Raw genomic sequence first — 9,707 nt, 5'->3', positions numbered from 1 at the left:
CAGCTACAGTGTGCTCATACACATAAAATAAATAAAATAAATCTTAAAATAAACAAACAAACAAACTTTTTTAAAAAAAAAACAAAACCAAAAGGTATACAGGAAAGGTTACCTTTTTGTTTTGTTTTGTAGAGATAAGAGTTTCTCTGAATAGTCCTTCTTGGCTGTCTTGGAACACTGATAGACCAGACTGGCTTTGAACTCAGAGATCTCCCTGCTAGGAATAAGGGTGTACACTACTATGTAGCTATAGAAGTTAATTTTTGGTTTCAAGTTTACCCCAGCAAAGGTTAAAAAAAAAAAAGGAAGGTAAGCCAGACTATTTACCAGTGCAAACGTGAGTGGGTAATGGTTGTGAAAATTTGAAATCTTAACAATTAAAACCTTAACCTCCCCGGGCAGTGGTGGCGCACGCCTTTAATCCCAGCGCTTGGGAGGCAGAGGCAGGCGGGCTACACAGAGAAACCCTGTCTCAAAAAAACAAAAACAAAAACAAAAACAAAAACCCTTAACCTCACCAGTCTTCAATTCTGGAGCTTTTCAACTTCAGTACAAAGCTTTTGTTTACTTTTCTGTTGTTTTATTTTAAGACAAGGTCCCATAATATAGTCCAGGATAGCTTTTAACTCAGACTCCTGAGTTCTGAATTATAGATAACATCACCATACCAGCTAAAACATTTTTAAAAATGTATATACCGGCTCTTCCTCCATCTTGGTGCCTGTGGATGTTGCTAGGAACAGGATTTCTAAATGGGAAATTTGTCTATAAGGCTAGCTATTAAGTGAAGTCTTGGGAACCAAAGAGAACACAGAATTCTTAAATTGAAGGTGTTTCTGTCCGAGATGAAACTGAGTTCTACTTGGACAAGAGATAAGCTCATATGTATAAAGCAAAACAACAGTGAATTCTGGAGACAAACCAAACAAAACCAGAGTAATCTGGGGGAAAGGTAACTCAGGCCCATGAAGCAGTGGCAGGTTCCTGACAAATTCTGAAGTAATCTTGCAAAGGCCACTGGACAAAGAATGTGTGTGATGCTGTAGCCCTCCCAGAATTAAACTAATAAAAGGTAAATAAATAAAAGTGGATTTGTGTGTGTATATGTGTGTAAGTATACATCAAAATTACACTTAGAAAGTATAGGGAGGGGATGGTGAGATGGCTCAGCAGGTAAGAGCACCGACTGCTCTTCCGAAGGTTGTGAGTTCAAATCCCAGCAACCACATGATGGCTCACAACCACCCATAACGAAATCTGATACCCTCTTCTGGTATATCTGAAGAGTACTCATTTATAATAATAATAATAATAAATAAATCAAAAAAAGAAAAGAAAAGAAAAGAAAGTATAGGGAAGGGCTGGGCGGTGGTGGTGCACACCTTTAGTCCCAGCACTTGGGAGGCAGAAGCAGGAGGATTTCTGAGTTCGAGGCCAGCCTGGTCTACAGAATGAGTTCCAGGACAGCCAGGGCTACACAGAGAAACCCTGTCTCGAAAAAACAAAACAAAACAAAAAACAAACAAAGTATAGGGAAGGGAACAATTTAATCAAGCTAGAAAAGGCCAAGCCTTCACTGCACTAAGGAATAACACTCCAGTGACTAGACGGTAAATACCATGGAAACGTAAACGTAAAGAATAAGAGAATGTTCTGCCATCACCTTGACCATAGCTACCCAAAGTACAAACTTACTGAGAGAGCCTTGCTGCCTGACAAAGTAACTCTGTCATTTGAATCTAACAAAAGCTGAGGCATGGGAGTTTTATGAATAGTAAATATTACTATATATAAAAATGCCTGTAACAAAAATTTTAAAAAGGAGGAAGGAGTGGAAAGATGGCTCAGTCATTAAGAGAACTGACTGCTTTTCCAAAGGTCCTGAGTTCAAATCCCAGCAACCACAGAGTGGCTCACATCCATCCACAATGAGATCTGATGCCCTCTTCTAGGGTGTCTGAAGACAGCTACAATGTACTTACATATAATAAATGAATGAATGAATGAATGAATGAATGAATCTTTTAAAAAACAATGCGAGGCGGGCAGTGGTGGTGCATACCTTTAATCCCAGCACTTGAGAGGCAGAGGCAGGCGGATTTCAGAGTTCAAGGCCAGCCTGGTCTACAGAGTTAGTTCCAGGACAGCCTGCAACACAGAGAAACCCTGTCTCAAAAAAACAAAAAACCAACCAAACAAACAAAATGCCTGTAACAACAATCAATCACTAGGGAAATGTAAATTAAATCCACAACTATATTACACCTTATTACACACTTAAGAAAGGGCTTTAAAGACAGTCTAAAATACCAAGTGCTCACAAGAGTGAAGAGAAGGGGTTGGAGAGATAGCTCAGAGATTAAGAGTACTGACTGTTCTTCCAGGACACCCAAATTCAATTCCAAGCACTCACATGGTACTCACAAAAATGCAGAGAACTGGAACTCTCCTGAACTGCTCAGGGGAATGCAGAATGGCACAGCAGGTTTTAGGAAACAATTTGGCAGCATCTTATATTTATTCATGTATATGATCCAGTAAGTAAACCTGTAGGAATTTGTATAAGGCTATGATGGTTGATATTCATTGCTACTTTGGCTAGATTCAGAATCACCTAGGCTAAGTTAGAATACACCTCTAAGTATCTCTGACAGCATTTCCAGAGAGGTTGATCTGTGAACAGAAGACTCACACTAGTACCATGCCATGGGGTGGGGTCCTGGACTAAATTTTAAAAGCAAGAGTATACAGGATTTTATCTCTAATGTAGACTCCCCCTACTATACTATCCTTCAGGATAAGAGACTAAGGCAGGAAGATTCTAAGTTTGAAGCCAGCCTCAATTACATAAAAAAGTTCAAGGTCAGCCTGTGCAAAGTAATGAAATCGCCTTAAAACTGATCTAGACATATATAACCCAAGTCAATTTACTTCTCTGAATCAGTTTCTTGGTTATGTAACCTAGAAAATGGGTCAAGATTTCCTAAGATCTTCCAGACTCTTACTGCCACCACCACCACCTAAGATTTTCCTTCTTTTCTAGTGAGAGAAAAAAAGAGGGATATGAATGGTGTACTCATTTGTGTGTGTGGAGGCCAGAGGTCAACTTTAGGTTTTGCTCTTCAGTGGGTATCCACTTGTTTTTTGTTTCTATGACTGGGACTCTCACTGTACTCCTCAATTAGCTTGGAAAGGATGGAAGGGGGCAGCTGGTTGGCCAGTAAGCCCCAGGGATCTTTCTGCCTGTCTCTATCTCCCCAGACCTAGGATAACAAACATGCTGAAATTTTATCTAAGTTCTAGCTTCTGAGGATGGAACCCATGCTTTTGCAGCAAGTAGTTTCACAAATGAGTTATCTCCCAGCCTCTGTTCTGTCTGAGTCACTTTCACTACCTAATCTTGACTGGTCTGGTTAGGTACTGAACCCCAAGTGGCTACAAACTAGCAATTTTCTTACTTCAGTACTCTCCAATACTGGGATTACAGGCATATGAGTGCTGGGAATTGAACTCAGGACCTCTGGAAGAGCAGTCAGTGCTCTTAGCCATCTTTCTACCCCCCTGACTTGAGCTTCCTTAAAGGACTGTGCCAACATACCCAGCAAAAGTCCCCACTTCCTAGTCTACATTAATCCTTATTTTTTGGTTGCTAGTTTATTTTTACCTATTTTTTGTTTTCTGGTTGGTTGGTTGTCTTAAAGGTCTTACACAGCCCAGTCTGACTTTGAACTCACTACACAATGGAGGGCAGCCATGAACAAGTGCTGAAATTACAAGTCTGTGCACTGTGCTAGTTAGCATTTTATCTAAGATCCACCCCACGGTTACCTGGCAATGGCCAGGTAAGCCTGACTGAATATAAAAGGGGCTACTCCCCACTCCACTCTCTTGCCTTCTTGCTCTCCCTCTGTCTTCTCATTCACCTCTCTTCCAATTCCCCTCTACCCCTCTCTCCCCTCTCCACATGCTCATGGCTAGTCTCTCTACTCTTCTCCTCCTCCTCTCCCTCTGCCTTTCTCTGTCTCTACTACCCTCTCAACTCCACTCCCCATTCCCTGAATAAACTCTATTCTATACTATACCATCATGTGGCTGGTCCCCTAGAGTGAAGGGATTCCTCAACATGGGCTCACAGAGGCACCCCCTTCCCCCATACCTGACTCCACCTCCAAACATATTCCTTTTCTCCCTTATCTTTTTATAAATACAACAGTGCCTGGCTTTATTTTTTTTTTTTTACCTGTTCTATAGTATCATTTTACCTCTTGAATTATTCTGATTATACATGTAAATTTTATATATATATATGTAACTAGACACCAGCCCAAGGTAATGTTGTTAATCGGATAATGTCAAGGAAAAAACAAATATATATATGTAAACTTGCTCTCCCAGAATTGATCCAATACTACATTATGTTTTATGTTTTTTATGTCTGATATCTGAAGCTAGGGTTGGGCCTAGATAGTTGGAAAACTGATGACTACTTTTTAAAAGACTTTTTAAAATTATTTTTATTTTATGTACATTGGTGTTTTGCCTACATGTGTGAGGGAGTCAGATCCCCTCGTGGCAGACAGTTGTAAGCTGCCATGGGTATGAGGAGATTGAATCCTGTCCTCTGGAAAATGACTAGTATTCTTAGCCACTGAGCCATTTCTCCAGCCCTGACTACAAATATCTTCAAATGTGGTATAATTATAAAATATGAATAAAGGAAATAACTCAATTGGTAGTACTTGCCTAGCAGGCACAAAGCCCAAGGTTCAAGTACCATCATATTATAAATTGTATGTGGTAGTAAGACAACATAATCCCAGCACCTGGGGAGTAAAATCAGAGAGATCAGGAGTTTACGCTAACCCCACCCCACCCCCAGCGACATGGTAAATTCAAGACTAATCTACACTGTGCAAGACCATGTCTCAAAACAAAAACAGTATTTAGTAGGACTCATTTTAGACTTCTCTCTTTTACTAATATTTTTATCACTCTCTGTGTTTGTGTGTGTGTAGACATGCTGAGGTATACACAGAGGACAGCTCCTCTCCCACCACCTGGGTTTGGGGAAAGAAAAGATCAGCAGATATCTATCTGCTGAGCCAGGGGCACACACCCTAGTTTTCTTACTTAGCCTTAGATAAAAAGGTAAGTTGTTAATAAGTTTACAATGAAGACCATCAAATATTTAAGATGTAATTGTAAACGATGTGTCTGGGGGGCTGGTGAGATGACTCAGCGGGTAAGAGCACCAACTGCTCTTCTGAAGGTCCTGAGTTCAAATCCGAGAAACTTGGGAGGCAGAGCCAGGCGAGGCAGAGGCAGGTGGATTTCTGAGTTCGAGGCTAGTCTGGTCTACAGAGTGAGTTCCAGGACAGCCAGGGCTATACAGAGAATCCCTGTCTAGAAAAACCAAAAACAAACAAAAAAAACAAAACAAAAAAAAATTGAGTTTCTAAATGATACCAATTCACATATGAAAATAAAGTGATAGTAACTTGCCCAAAAATCCTAAGATTACATAGTGAGACCACAAACTATATTTATAAAATCCAAAGAAAGATTAACATTTCTGTGTGACTCACTAGTTTTTATACAAGCAATGTAGCAGTATTAACTTGTATACACAGAAATCTAATTTCTTTCCATAATGTTGGCTTGGTAAGGCACTGGGAAAGCCACATGTTATAATAAATACAATAATCCCACCACAAAGCTTAAAAATATTTCAGTTATCTTTTCACCTCAACTTTATTACAAATCTTGTTTTACCAGCTTTGATATATTTCATGTGACAAGACAGAAAACAATGCTTCAGCCATTTAATTATCGTTGCAGAACAACAACAACAACAAAAACTAGCTTCAATTATAAAACTGCAAATAGGGCTGTCGAGATGGCCCAGAGGGTAAGTAAGACTGCTCTTGGAAGGTCCTGAGTTCAAATCCCAGCAACCACATGATGGCTCACAACCATCTGTAATGGGATCTGATGCCCTCTTCTGGTGCGACTGAAGACAGCTACAGTGTACCTATTTATAATAATAAAATAAAAAAATAAGCCGGGCGGTGGTGGTGCACACCTTTAGTCCCAGCACTTGGGAGGCAGAGGCAGGTAGATTTCTGAGTTCAAGGCCAGTCTGGTCTACAGAGTGAGTTCAGGACAGCCAGGGCTACACAGAGAAACCCTGTCTCGAAAAAAAAAAAAAAAAAAAAATTAAAATTAAATAAAAAATAATAATAAATAAAATAAAACTGTAAATAGCATGTATTGGTTAAAATACCATCTCTTAAAGATCTTACACGTCGGACTCAAGAACACAAACTGGAACTATTCTCCACATCAAACAAATTATTATGAAAGAAAGGATAGCCCTGTTGAGAGCGGGAACTAACTTTCTGACCTCTTTTCAAAATGACAAACTAGAACAGCAAAATCACACTCAGGCACATGGAGTACTGTTCTCTCAAATCACTCCACAGAGAACTTCATCATTTGCTCCGCCCTCTAATAACTCATGCAAAAAAAAGTTCAGCACCATCAGAGAGAAACAAGACATAGCGCATTCACAGAATGGCTTGGAGCCTTTCCTCCCGGCGGTAAGAGAACCTGCGTCTGCCCTTCGCCAGGGTCCGAAGGGAAAGAAAAACCTAGGCCTAACGTTTCGCGGATACCGACACCCAGAAACAGATTTCTCTGCAAGAAGTTTCTGCCGCCATCCCTTTTTTATCAGCAAGGGCTCGGGCGCCATCGTCTCGATGTTTGATTTTATTATGAGGAGGTGAGAAAGGCCACCCAGGATTACTCTAGGCCTTCCCCCCCAATAAGCTCAGGGGTTCCCCCTCATTCCTATCTGAAACCCTCCATCCCTAAGGTACCCCTCCGCACCCCTTGTTCACGGCAGCAAGTCCCCCCCCGGATGTGTAAAGGCGCAGCAGAACCCACCGGCCTCACCGTTAAAGCGGGACGGCCCTCACCCGCCAGGGCCACCGCCAAGGCGGGGGGTGGGGTGGGGGGGCAGCGAGGGGAAGGGTAGGCCAGGGGCGGAGGGACGGTGACCTGGCCGGGAAGAGAGGATGGCATGAGGGGATGCGCTGCACCGCCTAGTCCGCGGGCAGCACCATACCGAGAGAAGGTGATGGAGGAGGAAGAGGGCGGTGGCCCGGGTGCGGCCCCCTACTCCTCCGGCCCGCCGGTCCCCGGCCCCTGGCACCGCGGGCTCGGCCCATTCCCCGCTCTCCGCTGGCTGGGGGCGTGGGGGCCTGACTGGGAATGAGGGGGAGACCGAATGGAGGGACTAAGGGGCACGCGCGGGGTGGGGGTGGGGGTGGGAAGCCTGCCTCCCGCCTGAACCGCAGACCCCGGACGCCGTCGTCGTCGGTTCCTCAGCAGAGGGCAGGAGCGGAGGGGAGAGCCCGAGTGAGGCATGCACGAAGGTGCGGCGAAGCCCGGGGCAGCCCCGACAGCCTCCCCGCACCCCGCTCTTCACCTTCCCGTAACCGCGTCTCTTACCGGTGATGGCGGTGAACTGCTGGATTAACCCCTTGAGCGCCGACGCCGCCGCGGAGCCCCCGTGGGCAGCCATCTTACCGCCGCCGCCGCCGCGGAACAACAACACAGACACACACGGGGCTCCCTCCCCCACGCCGTCGCGTGCTGTGCGCAGGCGCGCAGGCAGGCCCGATGCTCCGCCCCCTCCCTTTCGGGGTGCGTTCTGCGCAGGCGTACTCTCCGCGAGCTAGGGAGCTTGGGGCTGTGGTTGGAACCTAGTGCTGCTGCTACCTGGTAAGCTTTTCCTTGAAACATTTGGTGCCGTCTCTGAATTCCGAAGATAGCCTCCTAGATACCGCCTTGAATCCCAGTATCCGAAAGAATCTTCAGAACTGAAATACCAAGCACTTCATGAAACGCTCAGGGTTTCACATAAAGTAGGTATTGTGTTTGATTTGATGTGACGTTAGTGGGTTTCTTAAATTCTTAAGTGTAAGTTAATAGCTTAGCAAAAACTGAACCAGTCTATAGTAGACTTCAGTAAATGATTGTTCACTCTGTTTTTCTTCAACAAATGTCTCAGTATGTCTCCCCACCCCCCAGGGTCAACTTACTTTCTTCAGATATTAAATCAGGAAGTTTTGTTTGTTTGTTTGTTTGTTTTGTTTTTTAAACAAAGATATTTAAAGAGAACACTGGAAATCTGTCCTGAAAACATTGGTAATTAGTTACAACTAAAAAAGAACATGATGAGCCAGGAATTGATGGCGCATGCCTTTAATCCCAGCACTTGGGAGGCAAAGGCGGGCAGGCAGATTTCTGAGTTCAAAGCCAGCATGGTCTACAGAGTTAAAGAAACCCTGTCTCGAAAAGCCAAAAAAAAAAAAAAAAAAAAAAATGATGAAAGGGGCATTTAATTTATAGGGGCTGGAGAGATGGCTCAGCATCCCAGCAACCACATGGTGGCTCACAACCATCCATAATGAGATCTGATGCCCTCTTCTGGTGTGTCTAAAGACAGCTACAGTCGTGTACTTAAATATAATAATAAATAAATCTTTAAAAAAAAAAGACAGCTACAGTCTACTTACATATAATGATAAATAAATCTTTATGCTGGAGCGAGCAGAGGCTCTGAGTTCAACTCCCAGCAACCACATGATGGCTCACAACCATCTGTACACCTACAGTGTACTCATATACTTAAAAAAGGGGGGGAGGGGCATTTAGCTTGGTTTTTATAGTTTATTTTTAAATAAGGTAACTGTGTAGCTTGCACAAGTCTAAGTACTTATTGTATTGCTGGTTGTATGTGTCCACTTGACACAAGCTACAATCATCAGAGGAAAAGACCCTCAGTGGAGGAAAAGCCTCCTTGAGATCCACCTATATTTTCTCACTGAACGATCAGGGAAGGTGAGCCTAGCTTACAGGTGGGTGGTGCCTTCCCTGGGCTGGTGGTCCCTGCTTTTAAAAGAAAGCAGGCTGAGCACACCATGTGAAGCAAGCCAGTTAGCAGCGCCTCTCCATGGCTTCTACATCAGCTCCTGCCTCCAGGATCCTGCCCCGTCTTCTTTCAGTGGTTAACAGCAATGCAGAAGTATAAGCCAAATAAGCCCTTTCCTCCCCAACTCCTTTTATGATCAAGGTGTTTCATGACAGCAGTAGAAACCCTAAGACCCTTACTGTTTCAGTTATTTAGGATAGCTTTTACTTACACTTTGATGGTTTCATATATGTTTACCAGGTATCTTGATTGTATTCACCTCCAACTCCTTTTCCCCTGGACACTCTCTTGCATGTCCCCTCCCACTTTCACCTGCCCCCTCCCTCCCACCTCAACTCCATTGAGACCAATTAACACAGCCTCCTGGACTGCTCTGGCCGGCTTGGTCTTGGTTGGGTAACCTTAGCTGCCATGAGTTCTCCAGTGTAGCAGCCTTGCCATATCCTAGAGACAGCCCCTCTCCCACACTGTGACTCATGTTCTTTCTGCCCTCTCCTTGATTGTCCCTGAGCCTTGATGAGGTTAACATAGATGTCACAGTTAGGGCTGAGCACTCAACAGTCACTTTCAGCCCTTGAACAGTTTCAAGTTTTTGCATTGACCACTGGCTAGGCCACTGCAGAAAAAAAGCTTCTCTGACCAAGGCTGAGAGCAGAACTTTTTTTTTCTTCGAGACAGGGTTTCTCTGTATAGCCCTGGCTGTCCTGGA

At 43.8% G+C, this 9,707-nt stretch overlaps 1 protein-coding gene across 4 annotated transcripts in view; it reads right to left on the bottom strand.

The window, feature by feature from the left end:
- Positions 1-9,490, bottom strand: part of Ubxn7 (UBX domain protein 7) — a 66,188-nt gene extending 56,698 nt beyond the window's left edge. Inside the window, exons 1-2 of one of the 4 annotated variants that reach the window (XM_031363656.1) lie at positions 9,210-9,489; positions 7,783-7,883 (exon numbers count right to left, since the gene is read on the bottom strand). Coding sequence is in view for 3 of the 4 variants with exons in the window: in XM_031363653.1 (XP_031219513.1) it covers positions 7,127-7,229 (103 nt within the window). In the remaining variant the exon portion in view is untranslated. Of the gene's footprint in view, positions 1-7,126; positions 7,245-7,512; positions 7,737-7,782; positions 7,884-9,209 lie in introns of those variants that run through there. The other 3 variants (XM_031363655.1, XM_031363654.1, XM_031363653.1) reach the window with 3 other exon arrangements.
- Between the last annotated feature and the right edge of the window lie 217 nt (positions 9,491-9,707).

The sequence above is a fragment of the Mastomys coucha genome, unplaced genomic scaffold, assembly GCF_008632895.1.
Source record: "Mastomys coucha isolate ucsf_1 unplaced genomic scaffold, UCSF_Mcou_1 pScaffold12, whole genome shotgun sequence".
Lineage (NCBI taxonomy): Eukaryota > Metazoa > Chordata > Mammalia > Rodentia > Muridae > Mastomys > Mastomys coucha.
This window is presented reverse-complemented; position numbering and strand designations above follow the sequence as displayed.